The 20,121-nt window shown below is 42.4% G+C and overlaps 1 protein-coding gene across 1 annotated transcript in view; it reads right to left on the bottom strand.

The window, feature by feature from the left end:
* Positions 1-7,631: 7,631 nt before the first annotated feature.
* CADPS2 (calcium dependent secretion activator 2) overlaps positions 7,632-20,121 on the bottom strand; it is a 277,107-nt gene continuing 264,617 nt past the window's right edge. Inside the window, exons 27-28 of the mRNA XM_030447170.1 lie at positions 12,545-12,649; positions 7,632-8,583 (exon numbers count right to left, since the gene is read on the bottom strand). Of these exons, the coding sequence (XP_030303030.1) occupies positions 8,413-8,583; positions 12,545-12,649 (276 nt within the window). The 3' untranslated portion in view covers positions 7,632-8,412. The remainder of the gene's footprint in view (positions 8,584-12,544; positions 12,650-20,121) is intronic.

Raw genomic sequence — 20,121 nt, 5'->3', positions numbered from 1 at the left:
GCCCGGGACAGGCGTCCTACGGCGCACCATGCCCCGGGCATCCTTCGCTGCGGAAGATGCGCCCCGTGTCCTCCGTGTCAACCCCGTCCCTTGGGTGCCTCGGAGGGCAGACAGGGGACAGGAGCTGGGGCTGACCCTGAGTGGCGTCTGGATGGACAGAGCTCTGGGGACAAACGTGGGACCCAGAGGAAGGACCCGAGAAGTGCCGCGCAGTGAGGAGTCCCCGGCCATGATGCTCTGCTCCAGCCCCGCTTCCCGCTTTCTCTCAGCCGGGGTGAAGCTGCCGCCGCTCCCCGGCAGATGCGTGGCGACACTAAAACCGTAATTGCTGCCCGGGATCAGATTGCCTCACCCGCCCTCCTCTTACCTGCTGCTTCCCGCACCGGCACCATCAGCCCCTGCTCGGACGATGGCACCCACCTGGGGGAGGGACGCAGGGACCCGCAGGAGGGGCGGGGTAGGGAGGGGGGGGAGGCAGGGAGAAACCCTGTACCCCCAGCGCTGTCCGAAGCAGCTGCCCTGGGCTGTCTGCTTCGCCGGGGTGTCTGTCTCAATCGCTTATTTTGTCTGCCGGAGGAGAGATTCCTCCTTCAGAGCAATTTACATTTAATTCAATCTCGGGAAATTTCCTCTTGATTGGTGCTGAAGAAGGGAATTATTGTTGAGAGGGTTTTAGAGGCTTCAGATCCCATATACTTAATATGTTAACAGCTTGCACTTAGCTGGTCTTTTTGGGATTGACTTTTTGACATGTGTTTGAAAGTAAAATACGTAGTGTCATTTGAGCAGGGTAAATATCCCAAAGCAGCAATTACAGCCCTGTCGTTACAATTACATTGGCCTCCTCAAAACTGAGATACACTCTTGGACAAGATGTAGCTTTGTTATTCGTTACTTCCTTAAGGATATGCCCCCCCTTTCTTTCTGTGCAGCACACAAAAACTTGTGTTTCTGCCTAATCATTAAGTAGCGGTCTGAAATATATTTTAAAATTAATTTTTATTTTTGCTTTGAAGGCTCAAAAATGTTGCCTTAGTAGTGTTAGGGTTTACTGCAATATCGATAAACTTACTAAAATCGATGTCGAAATAATTTTTTTTTTGTCCCTTTCCGAGCTTTGGCTTGCGTTCGAACTGCATCTTTTAAGCATTGTTATGTCTCTGCCGAACTGTGCTGGTTGAAAGAGGTTTTTCTAGAGACAGAAAGATTTACAGGCTCTGAGGGTGACGAAGAGTAAACTCTTGGCGGGTTTCTTTTTGCAGGGGGCACGGAAGGCTGCGTGCTGGACCAGCAACCCCCACCTCCGCCTCCGAGGCCGGAGCTTTCCAGGCTGGCGGCACTTACCGAGTCCCGGCAGAAGGGTCCGGCGGGGAAAGGAGGGGTCCCACCGGCCTCCTCGAATAGGAGGAATTGAGGGCAAAAAGTTTTGTCTCAAGTTGATTTCGTGTTCTGCCTGGGAAAGTTTCTGTTCTCTTTTTCCCCGTAATCGGTTTTATGTTTCATTCGTTCCTAAGCTATGTTCTTGATATTGCTCACTTGCATTATTATCATAACGTATCTCTACATCCACTCAAAAATCCGAGTCACAGGCGAATTCATCTCGTCGTCAGGATTACTCCAATCCGATCCCAGAGGCGATTAGAGAGAGGTAAAATACCGTCTAAAGCCTAATCTTTAATTTCTTCCTCCTTAATACAATGAATAATTCCGTTGCGTTTTTAAGTAAAAAATGAATTGAAAAGGATAATAACTCCCCTAACCTTCTGTTGCGTGTATTAATGTTTTCCTGGAAGTGTCTTATCTCAGCCCTCCCTGCCCGAGCTGCCTGCACCTCGCAGCGAGCACCCTCCGTGGGTTCAGCCCCTGCTCCACGCTGCGGGAGAAGAGGAGGCAGAGATCAGACAGGCTCTGCGGTGGCTTCTCTGGGAGATTTTAATGTGGAAGGACCAAGGAATTTACGGAAAATACTCCTGGCCGCGGCACTGGCAGACCCGACGGCGCTTGATCACTGTTATCATTATCGTGATAACCATCATTAATAGTGCCACTATCGAGATTCTTTGCGCAAGCTGAGGTTTGCTCTTACTAGACACCAGTCCTCGCCGTCCCCTCCCGAGTCATCGGCTTTATGAAGAGGCGATTTACTTCCCGCCCGGGAGGAGAACTCCCTCCGCTCCATCGCCGTGCCTTCCCCCCGGAAGCCCGGCAGCCTCCCGACCCCGTGGCAGCGAAACTCACTATCCCTGCCCTGGTCAAACTCCGCATTAGCCCCTGGATGCTGGGCTCGTTGATCTTTCCCATTCGCGGTGTGCTTGTTCGCCGGCTCTTGAAGGGAAGTCAAAATATAAACGGAGGAAAGAGTTAAAGCGGGGAGGGAGGGGAACAGATTCCGGGATTAGCAGGCTGGTGGGGCAAGCTGGCCGACCCTGTTTATCAGCCGGCGTTTATCAGCCGGCGTTGGGGGAGATCCCGGGCAGTCGTCCTTGCCGGTGGGAACCTTCTGATGTTTCTCCCCGTCCGACCCTGGCGAAGCAAGGACTGCAGCAGAGCCCGGACAAACTGGACAGCAGCCGCAGGCTCTGATGCTTCAACAGGATTTTGGGCTTTGCCGGGTTAATTTAAGTCGAAACTCTTCGGCATTTTGTCCACTACTATTTTCTCCGTGCAAAATCTCTCTCTTTATATACATATATATATGTATGTATATTTATATACACACACATATATATGTGTATATACCTTCTGAGACTCTGTATAGTCTCCCCACACAGTGTGTGTATGTTAGCATCCCTCCATAGCTGTTCCACAGCAAGGAAAAGAATGAACTATGCTATTTTTAAAAGAATCCATCAAAAAAGAAAAACAGTTGACACTGACCCATCAAACACAAGTGTTCCCGGAGGTAAAACAAAGTTTGACAGTACAGTACGACTCGCACAGACCCCTCTAAACCGAAAACTAAACGGGTGTAAATTAAGCCTTCTCACGTATAAGCCTTTAATCACATATAATCGAAATTACAAGTGACCCTCTAAAGCAGCGCTCCCGACCCTCCCGTAATTCATGCAAGCGATTTGTCTAAGTGTGCCAGCTACGAACGTGAACTGCAGCAATCACGTCTAATCTAATCAGTCCGCCTGCGAGGGGACCCAGCGGTGTCATCAGCTCCAAAGGGCCCTTGGTGAAAGTGGCTGGGAGGGGCCAGCGGCAGCTGGAGCCATGAATGACACTTTCTCATTTGTTCCTTTCTCAGTTCAACAAATGTTTAGCCCCGTTGCTGCTAAATGAACGCCTTGCGCTCTTTGGCTCAGGGAAGCTATTTATTTTTAAGATTCCTGAATAGGATCAGGAGCAATTAACTTATTTTTGTTTCTATTTTCTCCCAGTGTATTGGGAGCTAACCTAGAGCAAAGCAAAGAGCTGGTCGGCTACGTGGGCGCCTGTGTGATGCATTCCGCGCACAGAAGTACTCCGGGCTCTCCTCGGCGACAGGGAGAAGGTTTCGGCCATCAACAGGCTGACAGGCATGGAGCCGGGACGAAACCTCGCTGTCCTGTGTGGGAGTCCGGGGTCCGAAAGCTGTGTCGCTGCCGAGACTGGGGTGGGGAAGAAGCCAAGTTAAATGCACGGAAAAAAAAAATCAACAAACTATCAAAAAAACCCCAAGAACAAATAAAAACAGGAGTTATGCCCCGCCGCGACTGTGACTGGACGGAGCTCGATGAGGGCTGCCCGCGGCCCCGACTGACCGCTCGGCACCCCGGCTCGGGGAGGGACGATGTTACCCCAACCGCCAAAACCGGCCAAGTTTAGTTGTTTGGTGTTTTGTTTTTGTTTTGTTTTGTTTTTTGATAATTATTTTTGTCTTCTTTTGGGGGGGTTTGTTTGTGGGGTGGGTTTTTTTGTTTGATCGGGATTTTTATTACTATTATTTTTAGTCTCGGTTAGAACGAAAACTGGCCTGAGAGCTGCGCTGGACAACCCAGGCCGGCCGAGGTAGTACTGCGGGTCCCAGGTTCACCCCCTTTCGCTCAAAATGGGCTCAGCTCACCCTCTGCAAGAGGGCTCTTCTCCCTGCTTTGCCTCTCCCTCCGCCCGCTCCGCGCTCGTTTGCTGTTAGTCCAACTTGTTATCCAAACCCCCTTCGGATGCACAAAGGGTACTCTTTGTACATGTTCACCAACAACACACCCCACAGCCTAACACCCCTCCCTGGCATTGCCCTCTCCCTCTAAGAGCCCCACTTGCTACCCCCTCAGTGGCGCTCCGACCTATCTCTACACCGAGAGTGTGGCGTGTCCCAGGAAGAGCTCTCCCACACACACACAGCAAGAAACGAACGGGATGCCCCAGGATGCCTCCAGGGCCCCAGGAAGCATTGAGGGGGTGCCGTGGACCCATGGCCAAAGAGGGAGGCCGCTCCTCTGGGCACCTGTGGTGAGCACCCGGTAGCCCACTTGCTCACTCCCTAGCCCCGCGGGTCCTGCGCCGGGGGCTGCCCGCTCTCTGCTCTGGATAGGGCGCAAAGCGGGTGGTGGCTTCAAGCACAGGGCTCTCCGGCGAGGAACGGCGCTGAGAGGGAGCTGAGCTGTGCCCACGGGAGCTCTGGCCGGGGCGGGTCTGGAGCGATGCAGAGGGAGCTGCTTTGTCCTTCGGGGCCCCTTTTGGTCTCAGCGGCGGTGAAGTGTTAAACTCAGCTGGAGGAGGAGGAGGGTGCTCAGTGTCCCAAACCCGCCTCGCCACCGCTGCGCTTCCCCCGGCCTCTGCCTTGGCTTGCCTTGCCCATCGCCTCCTTGGGCCGGGCCAGGGGGGCAGCAGTAGCGGAGGGGAAGGAGCCCAGGGCATCCGACTGCGGGCGAGCTAGCAGGGGCAGAACCGCTGTCCCGCCCCGGACCCTGGCATCGCTCGCAGCGCGGAGGGCGCAGCCCGTCCTGCCTGCTCCTGGTCTGGCGCCAACTTCCCTTGTGATGCTACAAAGGTGTAGGGAGTGAATTAAACAAGACCCATCCTGTCTCCTTTCTAAGGGCTCCTCGCATTCCGCGTCTGGTTAGGAAAAGAGGAGGCCGCAGTGGGAGCGGTGGCTGAGGCAAGGCGCCCCGCGCAGCCTCCGCGCCAGTCCCCGCGCAGCCCCGCAGGGACAGGGCGGCGGGAAAGCCGTTGACTGCCTCCCATCAAGACGTAGAGCGAGAGGTGATGCTCCCTTCTCCCCGACGAGCACACACCTCCAGGAGGGTGTTGAGGTTTTAAACACGTAAATTAAAATGTAAAGGCGGACCTGGCATTGTGTCAGCGGGGTTTTGCTGCGGCTGCTGGCGGCGGCCGTGCCTGACTCCGGAGCTGTCACACAGATACTCACTGGGCTTTTCAAATTTGGCGTTGGTTCACGGTTTCACAAATCTAGTTACTAAGAAAGTAGTGGAATTAATAAGAAATGGAATGACCTTTGGAGCGCTGTCATTTCTGTAACTGCCTTCCTGAGATGATGTTTGCTGTGCTGCCTTTCTAATAATAATTTACCGGATACTTTGTGTCACAGTTAATTTCTCTGAAATCACAAACACCGTGTAACTTCTTCATGATTTTTTTTTTTTTTTTTTTTTTTTTTACTATTTCCTTACTTATCTCGATCTTACAGACAGATTTGTCTTGCAGGTAAAGAAGTACTGCATGTGGATGAAATTGTACATCAGTTGTGCAATTGTACTTATACTGCTTGACATATGGGATGTACATCTATCAAAATGAAATCTGAGTAACTTAGATTCACTGCAAGACACAAAAAGTAATAGATTTGTCTGTTTGCTTGTTTCATTTTTTAGCATGATGTCAGACCATAGAAAGGGTTCATGTTCCAAAAGACAGGGAGCTAGGAGAACTCAGGAGGTAGGTGGCAGATCCCCATCAGCCAGGGATACAACCACCAGCTCATGGAGCAGGGAAGGCTGAGGTAGTAGGAGAGATGGTGACAACCCAGAGTCCAGAGCACTGATCTGTTTATGATGATCATGCAGATCTGAAGTCAATCCATAGGTCAGGATCTGGATCAACAGGACCCATAAGCAAGCACAGGCAGGGATGTAGCTGGACTAGGAACCAGCACTCCTACTCCGTCACCAGGGCAGACTGACAGCCTTGGACAGAGATGGAGCCCTTGGTTAGAGGCTGTTGGTGGGGGTCCCAGGTGAGGCCCAACAGGACCATGTTGACAGGTGAAGTTACTATAACCTAGTCTGTGACTGTCCAAATTCACAGGAAGAATTTTTGCCTTACCAGGAAACCCTTCTTGGTGTGAGGATAACTTGGGACAGAGGACAAGCCCAGAGGGGAGATGAAGGTAATTCAGTGTGTTCCCCATAGGGCTTTTGGCTATCAAGGCTGGGCAAATGGGTACTGCCAGGTCAGTCAGTGCTGAAGAAGAGCTGAACCAATCACCTCCTGGCTGTGCTGGTGGCAATAGTGTTTCCAGTTCCCACTCCAGGTCCCCACAATGTAAGTGACTTGCTAGGGAGTGGATTTGATGTTGAGCTCCCTTCCAACTCCTAAAATTCTTGTGATTCTGCAAGATTCTGTGAAAACCACCTGGGAGTCTGTAAACGATGGAGAACACTGTGTTTCCTCCAGCCCAGCAGAGCTGGTAACAGGAAGGCAAAACGATGGAGGGAAGCACACTGTGTATGCCCTGTCTGCCCTTCCACCTGCCTTGCCCTGCTCCAGCTGCCTCCCACCCTCCTGCTCCCCAAACCACACTCTGACTGCAGCTGCAGACATCTTGGGGTGGGGACAGCCCACGCCCCTGCCCACCTACCCTTCCTGGGCAAGTGCTCAGACACAAAGAGCTGAGAATGGTCTTCATAACCAGTTCCTATTTCTTCCTTTTTTGTTTAATTCATCTCAGCTTGCATACAGATGAGGAATCTGGTTTGCTACAAGAAAAAAATGCCAATTTGGGTTTCTCTCTAGACAGCTAAAAAGAAGCATAACTTGCATTTCCTTGCTTGGCTGAGTTTCCAAGTGTGCTGAAAGACTCTCTCCTTCTAGACCAGGTTCTCAGTTCTTGCAGTCCTGTGTGGTTTCAACAGACCCCTGAAGTCCTATGGACTGTTCTTGCAGGGAAACTTCACACCAGCCTCATAAATCCTCAACAAAACATCAGCAAAACACTTTAAGTATAATATTATGGCTCAACAAGGACCTCAGCAACCCTTCTTACTTCTTTGGGTATCATCGGTGTTCTTTCTGATTTTGACTACACAAAAAACCAGGAATTAGTCACGTTCTTGCAAAACAAACAAACAAACAAAAACAAGCAACCCCCCCCCCCCAAAAAAAACCACCTCAAAAAAAACAACCCAAGCCCAAAGTAAAGCAAACCAAACCAAATAGCAAGATTGTGCAGCATTTTTCCTAAGTTGTGTGAATTTTGACTGATGAAAATTTGAATTCTTTCCAGATCATAGAAAAATTGGCAGCAGGCACTCTCTGTTCATCTGCTTTATCAAAGCTGTAAATACAATAAGTATAATATAATATAGCCATTGCTATAAATAACTTTATAAACTAAATGTAATAATATCTTAAAAAACTTGTTCTCATGCAGAATCATAAAACAACTTGAATGGTTTGAAATATTGAAAACATCTTTTAATTGTAGAATTCTATACAAACTTGGTTAGATACAGAAATGGCCACGACAAAATGTGTTCTTATTGCCTGAAATTTTCCACAGAAACAGAAACACTGATGGCAAGCTTAGTGACATTCAACATGATGAGATATCTTCAAACTTGCAAAATGAATAGACACAACAATACTTCTAGGTTGTTTTTATGTGTTTGACTGTCCTTGAAGTCTTACTACTTAAGTACCAACCTCAAAACACAAAGAACCAAGATTAAAATTTTTATGCACATCACATAATAATGTAAAATTATGCACAGAAAAGGTAAATCAAGTGTAATCCTGAAAAATACACTATTTTTTTTAACCTAGGGCACCAACTTATCCAAGAATGATTGCCTGTTTAGTTGGATTTTAAGTGAGGCACACATTTTGCTTTCCACAGGACATCAATATCTGATGGAGATACAAGAACAAATGGTAACAAACAAAAGGGAAAGAAACATAACCACAAGTGGAACTCAAACTCCATGCCAGTGTTCTTGCAGCCCTAAGCAAAGCTATACATAAAAATATGCTACAACCATTGTTCTCAAAAAGTCCTTGGCACTTTTCCCCTTACAAACTTTCTTTCAGTTTTTTAAAAAATGGAGCAAATTACATTTCTGCACCTATATCATAAGGCAAAACTCTAAATGCAACTACAAGGACAAGTTACCAAAAAAACCCCAAGCCAAAGAGAACCCCCACCCTCAGACCATCACCCCTGAAACCCAAATGCTTGGTGAAATAATATCATCCTTCCTCCTCATCACTGTCTTTCATAGTAATGCCCTGGAGTCCCCCAGCATCTGTGACTGAGACTGTGGCCTCCTCCACGGTCAGACGGCTGTGAACGGTGTCGTAGGTTTTACTGTTCAGTGTTCCCTCCAGCACACCTTGCAATCTGAAGTCTCGGTAGGTTTTCTGTAGCAAAAAGAAAGTAAAAAAAGCTGAATTGGACTTTAGCAAAGGCTGAGTAGTCTTCCATTTTATGGAATGGCCATTCCATAATGGCCATTTTATGGAATAATAGAATCATCAGGATTGGAAAGAACCTGTAATATCACTGAGTCCAACTGTCGGTCCTACACCACCTCAACTACTAAATTATCTCCATAAGTGCCACATCTATGCATTTGAATACATACAGGGATGGCAACTCTACCACCTCCCTGGGCAACCTGTTCCAATGCTTCATCACTCTTTTGGTGAAGAAATTTTTCCTAATATCTAATCTGAACCTCCCCTGGTGCAACTTCAACCCATTACCTCTTGTCCTATCGCTAGTCACTGGGGAGAAGAGACCAACACCCACCTCACTACAGCCTCCTTTCAGGTAGTTGAAGAGAGCAATAAGGTCTCCCTCAGCCTCCTCTTCTCCAAGCTGAACAGCCCCAGCTCCTTCAACCTCTCCTCATAAGACCTCTTCTCCAGACCCCTAATCAGCCTCACTGCTCTTCTCTGCACCCTCTCCAGCACCTCGGTGTCCCTCCTATGCTGTGGAACCCAAACCTGCACACAGTACTCAAGGTGTGGCTTCACCAAGGCTGAGTACAAGGTTAAGATGACCTCCCTGGTCCTGATAGTCACACTGTTCCTGATACAGGCCAAGATGGTGTTTGCCTTCTTGGCAACCTGGGCAAAACTGCATTTCTCGCATGCCAGAGAAGAAGTTGTGTTCCTCCTGCAGTTAGGCACCTATCATATAGTTTGCTAAAGGTTTTGAGGTCTCAGTTCCTCTGCTGTGTGAGGTTTCTGTAAACTCTATAAAATCTAAAACACATTTTGACAGTCATTCCTTCAAGAAATTGTGCTTTGTACTATGTTTCTATAACCATATGCTGGTTTCTCAGTAACATGCATATGTCTTAGTTATACAGTAAGAAACCAACCATATTTGCATATTTAAATCTATATTTGGCTACAGGTAGCTGTCATTTCACAGGAAACATAGATGTCTGACTCTTTGCCCATAATATGATTTTATTTGTATTCATCTTTACATTTATATGCCAAACATAGAAAAATAGAATAAATTATAGATTATGATCTATATAATGTAAATGCTTCTCAGGTGACTACTTTAATCAGTTAATTTACATTATAAGTCACTTACATCCCAAGTCACATCTATGGTTTTTTTTCTGCTTGTGAAAGCTTTGTTGCCCTGGTATCCAGCCTTCCAGTGAACCAGCAGATATTACTTTCTCTTTTGACTTTCTATCAAGTGTTTTTTCTTCATTAATGCAATGTTCAAGTCAGCAAATGGAAAATCACCTACTCTACCTCCTTTAATTTTAAGTCGTTCAACATTTGAAATCACCTTTCCTGAGGTTAGCCTAAAAAGCCTAAGAAGGATGAGTTGATCTAGCTATTTTCGTACTTTGTGTACACTGTTAATATGAGTTCCTGATTTTATGGAAGAGACTATAGGAAAAAGAAGATGGAAAATAATTAAGGGCCATTCCTCTGCTGGAGGAGACCATGCATAACCCTTAGAGAAAGAAAAGAGCTGATCTCGTTTCTCTCAATACATCAGAGAACTGCAAAATATACCTCTCAAAATGGGTAACATTCAGCTGGGAGAATTTTTTCTGTCACTATCAATGATGATTATTTAAACCTTGTCTGAATCACTGCAACTGAGATTTATTTGACTTTCATAGGTCGACTTCAGAGTCAATGGATGCAGCTCATGTTTTGCTCACACTCTCCTGTGAGTATCCTGTCTTGTCTTTTTTCAAGTGTCACCATTGCATTCCCTTTTTACAACACTGTGCATTCAATTTCCTTTTATGCTGTTAACAGGTCCTACAGCAATTTCTTTCAGTTTTACATTGTATTCCCCCTGTTCTCAGACCAGCACTCTGGGGTTCAGCCATTGCTCTTCTCTTGACATACTTTTGCAGGGTAATAATGTTCACTTCCAAGCTTAATTTTTCTTTTCTCCTTAATTTCCATCTTGGTGCTTAACCCTCTTCAGTCATGTCCCTCTGCACATGCCTCAGACATCTTTATGCCACCAGGCTTGGCTTTAATAGGAACAAGCAGCGTTTTGGGCATTTTTAATAAAATCACTACCTTTGCTGCATCCAAACATGAAAGAATTATCTATTTCTTATTCATCCCATGACCCTGAAAAATGGCCTCCTACTTCTTTTTTTTGGATTTTTTCCAAGTGATGACAAGGGCAACAAAGCCACCCAGTTTTCCCAAAAGCAAATAGACAAGTCCCTCCATTCACTCTAGAGTTTGGAGGATCTGTGCCTCCAGCTGGGCTGCAGCAGTGAAAGCTTCTTATGATACTCTGCTCAAACCATTGTTTATTTATCAACAGCCTCCCATTGGATGAGTTCCTGTTTTTCCAGTTCTGTCATATTCACCATCAAAACACAGGTGGCCATGATTTTCTATCTACATTGAGCAGTACTTCTGTGATTAACATCATCAACTTCAACCTTCTGTATCCACAGAAGGTGTCATGGAATAACACACTTGGAATTTATGTGCAAACCAAAGAAGGTGTCTGGGCACAGGAAGGTTCCCATCATAGCCGGTGTGTCCCTATCACCAGCAGGAGCCTGGTTCTTTGGAACAAAGTAAACCAGTGTGCCAGGCTGCAGTAGGAAGGTTGGTTAATGGTGCTGCTCATTCACCTTCAATACTACATGAGCCTCTTCCTCTAATATATTAGGTGATAACCAGTATAATTTAGTCTGCTCATTTTCAGATCGCACTGGGCCCAGTTTTCAGATCCTGTAACACTTCCTTTTCCCCCAAAGGATGATTACTCTTCACTCAACAAGAGCTTTAAACTTTTCACAAGAGCCATCTATTTCAACCATAAATAAGAAAGTGATTCTACCTTGTTAGAACATAATATAATGAGGAAAATCTTGTTCCCAGGGAAATCAGATAGTGTAAAAAACAGTAAAGCTAAACCTGGATGGTACAGAGAGCCATGATGAAATTAATATAACTGTTTTCTTGTCTCTCTCTTTTTTCCTTTTATCTATGGAATTCTGAAAGTTGCAGATACATGTCTAATGTTTACAAGTTAAAATGCTTCTGACTTTACAATCTTGCATGAACTCCATGAGAAAATATTTTGATGACCTCAAAGCCACCACTGACAACAGGTGCTTCTTATTTCACATTTATACAGAAATTAAAGGAATACAATCTGAAATGTCTGAAAATCTGAAATGGCTTTCTGTCTCTTGCCTAAGGGCATTAACTGAGATCTGAAAGGGAGCTAGGTGAAAATTTTCTTCTATGGTAGGTTAACCCATAATTGCCTATTGTGAAGTATTTTACACTTTGCTCAAAAGTATTTGACATTGGTCAGTGTAAATGTCTGAGGACTGGACTGAAGGGATTTGTTTTCTATTGATACTTATCCCATTGTATGAAGCATCAGAAAATGGTTACATTGAATATTGTTTTCCAATTGATCCTAGTAATCACATGCACATAAGAAAGAGAAAATAGTTACTTTTTTGGACAGTGGGGAAAAAATGGAGAGAGGGTTCTGTTGTGATTTTTAGGGTAAAAATACCCAATAAAATGACAAATAATTTATCAGGAATACTATACAATATTGCTGTACACATTACTATCTGTTAAAATCCCTTGGAATAATTTTAACTAGCCCTGTACCCAGAATGGATGAGAATTATGTGGACATATAATATTAGATGATGTAACAAATTGCTCTTTTTGAATCTTCCACTACTGTGGAAAAAAACCCAAAACAACAAACCAAAAGTACATATGCTTGCAACTTTGATTTTTTTTTTTAACTTTTAGGGAATTAGCTATGTTAATACTTCATCCTTTTTCTGTCTCTGTACAATGCAGTCTAACTCAAACACATTTTACATACCTTCACTATCTTGATGAGAGTCTTCAGCTGGTAGATGTGAAGTTGAAGGTCTAATCTATCAGCCAACCACATGCATATGACTTTCATGGAGTTGCTATACCATTGCTGAAAAGAAATAATAATAATAAAAGAAAAGAACACAAACAAATGCTAAACAACCCTTCAGTATTCATTTAATAGATTTGATAATGAGAAGTAATGAAGCCCTTTGAAATGATCACAGATCAGCACTTAAAGTCAACAATCATATAATTTCCTGTTAAGAGAATTGTATGGGTCAGTAGTAACTTGACCTAGACCGTTCTTTATATGAATTAGCAACTGCCATTTTATCTTTCAGTTACAACATTTTCAAGCAAAACAGTATTATGAGCTTTGCTATCTGTCAGTGAGAACAGATATTAAATCCACAATTACATGAGGGAATTGACAGCTAAAACAGCAAGGAAAAAAAACACAGATAGGGCCACCTGAGATCTCACAATACTTAGATTTTCCAGTCCAAACAGGAAAACAGCACCTAACAGAGAATATGGAATGTGTCTCGATTTTCCTTTTAAATCACTTCCTTATTCATTAAAAAAAAAGAAAATAAATCAGAAATCCATGGAAAGTATATTTAAGTATGATCAAACACCACTCCACCCCTCCCAAAATAGACACGCTAAGGTTTTGTTTTACATTAATTACTAATTATCATTATAGCCTACCTTACTCCTTTTTCATGTCTTAGACAGGGGTATATTTTCACCCAGAGCTGCACAACTGTAAGCTCTCTGCTGCTAGTGTCTATGTTATTGTAAAAAAATGCTCAGATCCAAATAGCTACTACAATAGTTGTTTCACATTAACGGGATTAAAAGAAGAGATTTTACTAACCATAGTTGCAGCGGTTTTCCTCCCCCTCCTGTTAAATACCAATCAGATGTCATTTAATCAAACTGTAAAATGGAAGGGATTTTTTTTTTCATTTTAGCAGTGAGATTAAAGGAGTTTGTGTTGTAGCTCCATTTCTAGTTTCTTTTCCTACAGGGAAGAAGCTGAATTTTTACAAAATACACAGATATGCAAAGAGAGGAAACATTTTGGATAGCTGAAAATCCAGCATGTTAGCCAAGGTATCTATAATGAAGTAATTCCCATGAAGGAGCTAACATCTCATGAGATACCTCTACATAAATAAATAAAAGAAATATATATATTGAAAAAAATGAAGGCAAATTATTGGCTACTGGTTGTAAAAATAGACAGAAACAGAATTTTTAGTAATAATGTACGGTCTCTGGCAAAAAAGTTTAAATACATACAGCAAGTACAGGTTAATACTTTTCCCTTACAGGGAACAGTCCCATCTGATTGTAACTATCAGTTTTAAGGTAAGTTTAAAATAAGAAATAGGATTTTCATTTAAAAATGACTTCCACTTATTTTTCTTATTGTTTTATAAAGTATTTTAATTAAAAATCATTGGAAAAAATTAGTTTTACATTTTTTTAGAGTTTCTCCTATTAATTTCCTATTTCACAGAAGTGAACTAATACACCATCCAAAATGCAGATAGTTGCACATTTCATAAAGGTATTTTGATTTATTCAAGAAAATGTGGAACTTAATAGGTAGCCATAAAGTAATCACATTCTTGCACTGTTTACATTATTTAATCCCAAACATGCATGCTGGTTTTGATTTCCTTTATAAGTACCTGTAAAATATTTTTAATGTGACAAAGTTGTTACAAAGTGGCAGCTGTAAACTATATGACAGGTGTGATATGGATACAGATGTCTAGAAAATAAAATGCAGTTGAGCTTCTTCATTTGGGGAACTCTACTGATCTAATAAACAAAAATTCATATGGCGTGGATTCTACCCAGAATATTTGTTGTTATTTGTAATAAACTGAGTCCAATTATTATCATTCAGACTCTGCTAATCTTTAACTTGACCATGGCAGAAAGAATAATTTTAGTTGTGGAGTTTTCTCAAAACTGATATTCTTCCATAAAAATAAAAATCCAGTAACACATCCGATATGTATTTTTTTTTTTATCAAATAGAAAGCAGAAAGGGCTCAAACTTGCTCATGTGAACAAATCATAGACAGGACAAAAAATTCTGTGATTGGTTTCCCCATGTAACACCACTGGAACACTGAAAGGAGACCCAGTCACAGTTTTCTGGCAAAATGTGTGTTTTAAAGCCCAGCCAAGTAACTTAATTAGATGGATGCAGTAAAAATTAGACCCTCCATACATATCAGTGGTATGCTTACAAGCACTGAAAACAAAGCTAAAAAACTGGAGGGAATTAATTTTACCACTCAAATTTGTGAAAGAAAGCAATATAGTATGTTTCCCCATAGTAATGGGGAATGTAGTAATAATGTAGTAAAATACATTAAATTTTCAGTAGAAATGTTTAATGCAGTGATTGTGAAATGATACTCTTATACTTGCTCCTCTGTCAAAATGCGTTGGTCAGAAAAAAATACGACTGTTATTATGTTAGAAAAAGATGTGTTCTTATTTTGATTTGTCACAGCATTTTTTTATAACAATCACATCCAGTGTATTTCTGGAGTCCTCTCAGAGGTACTTGTGGACTGCATTCCTGCTCACTATTGGCTTTATACCTTCTAGTTTTGAGCACTTAGCTTAGGCTGAAGTTACATAAGCATAAATCTGCTGGACTTCGGAAGAAGAAAAATAAGTATTTCCCTATCTCTTCTTTCAGAGCCTGTTAAAATGCAGAGCACTGCAAATGCCTCTCAGAGGTGGAATCCAAGGCCACACATATTGACAACCATGCATCTCTGTATTATGGAGGCAGAGACAGATCTACTGTGACTTGCCGAAATCTATTGCAAACTCAGAAGCTTCAGCAGTAAGATAATGGTCCTGACATTACCCTGTTTTTAGGTAATAATAGTTAAATTTAAAAACTTCTAAGTGGTTTTAAGAAAAATTGCTTTCCCCTGCTAACAATAGCACTGAAAGGACACTGTGAGTCTTACAGATGTCAATGATACGGTATTAGTGCCCTATTCTTTGCTGTCGTCTATGCAAGAATAAAGCAGTAAGTGTTTGTTGTTTATTTTTTTTCACATCAGCACATAACAACAGCCAACCACTTTAACAAAAATGTGTTTACCTCCCTGCCCCCTACAGCCTCCCCCCCCGACCCCTTATTCATAGCTCATCCAGCTCCTGTAAGGGCATGCATTACTCACTTCATTTTCCTGAGATACCTCTTTTAAAGTAAAAAACAAGAGAAAAGGAAAGGCTAGGGTTGACTCTGTGAGACCCCTGTATTTATTCACACTTATTGTGCATGACTGTAGACTGGTAAATCATATTAGCAGCCCGTCTCCCCATCAAGCTGCTACTTGCTTTCCAGCCCTGGGAAGGTTCAACAAATCAACAGGAGCACGGAAAACAGAACATCAGTCTAATCTAGTGTTTAAGGTGAAGTTTTCAAACCCAATCTAAGAAGATCTTTAGAGCAAGCAACAAGCTGAAGGGCTCAGAAGGTGGTATTGACAATGAAAGAGTGTTGAAATATTGAGAAGCGCAGCACTTGTGCATTTTTAATAACAAGAGGGTCAACAAGGACACAGCTCCCTCAGTGCCAGTAGTTGCCACACCAGGGCTATAAACGCTCTCAGTTCATCAGATTTCTTAAACAGTTCATCAGCTTTCTTAAACACCCTAAACCCCCTCAGCAGACCTTTAGTCTTAAATTAACAAACCAAAGCAATGAAAGAGGGTGCAGCTTGAATGGCCAGCATTGATCCCCAACGGGGCTCGGCGCGGCTACAGGCACTGAAAAACTCTCTCCATTGTCGGGAGGAATTGACAAACCTCCCGGCCTAAATAGTCCAGCTGAGGCGGGCTGGAGGCACGCAGCTGTAAAGGGCTCCCCTCGCCCCGCTCCCAGAGCTCACAATGCTCCAGGCATGAGCTCTTTGTCAGGCCCAGACTCTGCAATTTTCTAACAAGGATTAAAGTTGTTTCTCGGCAGGACCAGTGAAAAGCAATTTAGCAACATACCGTGCTTTCTTCAGGCAAGTTAAAGAGAAGTAGTTAAGGAATTTCATTATTCTGTTGACCGGTGGAAATACAAAACAAATATATTAAATATTCACCACCTTTCTGGGTGCCTGAGCTATAACATTTGCAGAACGGTTCAATTAAATATAACACTTATCGGCTCAAAGCAGGCACTTCAGATTTATTTTTGAAGTTTTATAAAAAGGTGCAGCTGTTTGCCACCTGGAAGGAGGCTCAATATACGGGAATACACAATGCTTTAGTCCTTCTAGGGCTGGTATCCCTAACGCCTGAGACACAAGACCCCGTTGAGTTTCTGTATCTTGCCTGCTCCTGATAAATGGGCACTGTCAAAATGCTTTTTCTGTTGAATATGGCAGGGGAACAGCTTTTCTAGGACAGCGTTTTATCTTCCTACCGAAGCCCTTGGTGCACTATTGATCAGGAACTGAGTGACTCAGACGACAACGGGATGTTTTTACTTCCTCCAGCTTTACTTTTGCTATCAGGAACAAAAAGAGAAAGTATTCTCTCTGAAGAGATTGTACATGAGAGGCAGCAGAAGCTAAAATACATAAGAATCATATGATACCATGATCATGTTCAATATTAAATGCTAAAATGCTCAGTTTTAACGAAAAGGAAATGCTATTGTATTGTTTCAAGATTTTAGTAGCTAGCATTAAGAGTGTGCCAAGGAACTTTTAAAACACTTTAGAAATATTAAATGATGAAAGAATAAAGAAGGACTTCTGTAAAAATGCAAACAGAAAAAGTTAGAAAAAAGTTCCTGATTTGCTTCATAATTTATTTCCATCTATGAATAATCATAATGACCTCCTTTGTTGAATGCTAGTGAAAATGAGGGAAATGAGTCTTACTTTGAAAACACTCTGAGTTTTAGAATTTATAGCCATATTTTCAAGTTAAGGTATAGATGTCACTCTCTTAAATGAGAATTTTTACCTGAGCTGTGACGAGTTCATACACTCTTCTGGAAAGCCTTGGGAACTCTTAAAAAAACCCTCCAAAAAACAAACCTGGGGAAGGATTTCTCAGTCTTTAGGACACCTTCAGAAGGTATGTGCATACAGGAACACCAAAATAAGAAATCAAGTCAGAAGAAATAATTAACATTCAAAGTATCTTTATGTTTTTGCAGAAGTGAAAAATATTTAGTAGCAAATTAAAACCAACCATGAAGAAATTTTGCATAAGATATTTATCCCTTGGTAAAGCTTGGGTAGCTTTTTCATTAAGAAAGTCTGAGAAACCTTTGAAGATTCAGGAAAAATTCTTACTCCCTTCCTGACCTATCAATTCTGATTCCTGACATGGGCAATTTATGAACTGGCTAAAGAATGAATTTCTCCTAATGGAGATAGACTGAAACTTGTTGACTATTGATGTAGTGCTCTCCCACCACTCCCTCCTGTATTTTCACTCCTCTGAGAGGAACAAATTATCCTTGCCGTGACTTTTCTTTTCTGGATTGCACTGGTCATAGATGTGTACCAGTCTGTGAGGCACTTCCAGTCACATTTCTAACGAGAATACTCATGTCAGTGACCAGGAAAATGAAGGTATGGGAGCTGGGGAAATCTGAGACAAGACAAAGCCCTCATGCAAGAGCTTTCTCATTCCACTATTAGCTTCACTTGGCTTCATGGTGACAGCCACTACCCTTCTGAGACACATTATCCAACCCCACAAGGATGTGGTTTCTCACAGCCTCACGGTGCCATGCCATAAAATGCATAGCTATGTTTGACTATGAGCACTCGTGTGCAGTGACATCCCTGAAAAAATAGTCTCAACAAAATTCAGAATTTTGCCTTCCTAACAAGTCCATGCAAAGGTGATTTTTTCTTGGGGTGTGTGTGTCTCAATTAGTATTCTGAATCACAGAATCACAGAATCACAGAATCCTAGGGGTTGGAAGGGACCTCGAAAGATCATCTAGTCCAACCCCCCCTGCCAGAGCAGGGCCACCTAGAGTACATCACATAGGAACGTGTCCAGACGGGTTTTGAATGTCTCCAGTGAGCAACAGGGAAATTTATGGTTTGAGATGTGCTTCTGTGGTAGAGTTGGTAAGAATCAGTGGGCAGAAATGGTCAGTTAGCTGGCCTCTGACTGTAAAAAAAGAAATTATAGCATCTCCAAATATAATAAAATTTTCAAGTACACTTGTAGCCTGGTTCTTCTTACAGCTACCTTAACACCTGTTTTTTTTGGGGGGGTTCTTTTTTGGTGGTTTTTTTGTTTGTGTTTTTTGCAAGATAGTAATCTTTCTGTTTATGTTATCAGAGAAGTTTGAATTGTTTCTCCGAAACATGAAAAAATTCTCCACCTTTTGATTCAAAGCACTGCTATGACTGGAGAAAAAAGACCTCATGTGGCATAAATTTCCTAGCAAAATGAAGAGGAGAAAAACTGCTGAAATTATGACTGCGCTGAGGTAGATTTTTCTCTCCACTTTATGGGCACAGATTGAGCACTTCACCCACATGTTCATTTCCTGCATATTTACTATATTGGGAAACTTTACTTTTTTTGTTATTTAAAATACAATCAACATAAATATTAAAACTGAAAGGGTACTTTAATGTACTTTATCTTTCATCCAATAATTGTATATAACCTTTAATATGAAGACATTAGGCCTGGAAGGCTTGTAGTGCTTACTTTTGCATTTTCTTAAATGCTCAATAAGTTCAAGGAGGATACTATCAGTTTAGGGGCTCATTATTATGCCACTACATTTATTCCTTTTGTAATTTTTTTCCCCTAATAATATTAATGAAAGAAAAACTGAAAGAAAAGACAATTAAAACAAGCACGAGTGGAAAATCCATGAAGGACTTTCCCAATACTTGTTGGGCCCTTGGGGTTATCAGGAAGTAAAAACAAATGAAGCCTATACCAAAACTCAGACATTTAAAAGCCCTTGAGCTGAAAAATGCAAATGACTAAATCAATATTAAGTGTCATACGAAATACTCTACCTCCACTCCCCATTTTGATGCAATTCCTTCCCACATTTTCGTGAAGGACCTGTCTTAACCAGAATCTGTATTTTGCTTCCTCCTCTATGCCAAGTTTTGAACTTTGGCTTGGGAATGAACAAAAATTTTCAAACTCAAAACTACAGCTGCATGTACCAGGAAAGGTGAAGTGAGAAAGAATGTCTGCTTCAACATCATAATTCTAGATTGGTCATTTCAAATTACAAGCTCTGTCTTGGTACAAAACACCATGGTAGGTGTGTTGTTGTTTTTTTGGTTTTTTTTTTGTTTCTTTTCCTTTCCTTTTTTGTTTTGTTTTGTTTTGTAATGTTTTTTGGTTTGTTCTTTTCCTCTGTGCGTGTGTAATTGTAGTTGCTTCCATTGGGACTCTTCCTTGGGCTTCTGCCTTTTTAGTGCCATTACTCCAATGAACCTCTCAGGGAACTTAACCATTTCTCTTTTCTTAAGAAAGGCTAATTGATGAAACAAACACTTTAGTCTCTAGTCAATCTCTTCCTTG

This window comes from Calypte anna, chromosome 1, assembly GCF_003957555.1.
Source record: "Calypte anna isolate BGI_N300 chromosome 1, bCalAnn1_v1.p, whole genome shotgun sequence".
NCBI classification, from domain to species: Eukaryota; Metazoa; Chordata; class Aves; order Apodiformes; family Trochilidae; genus Calypte; species Calypte anna.
The sequence above is the reverse complement of the archived record's forward strand: the minus strand, read 5'-3'. Positions and strand labels throughout refer to the sequence as shown.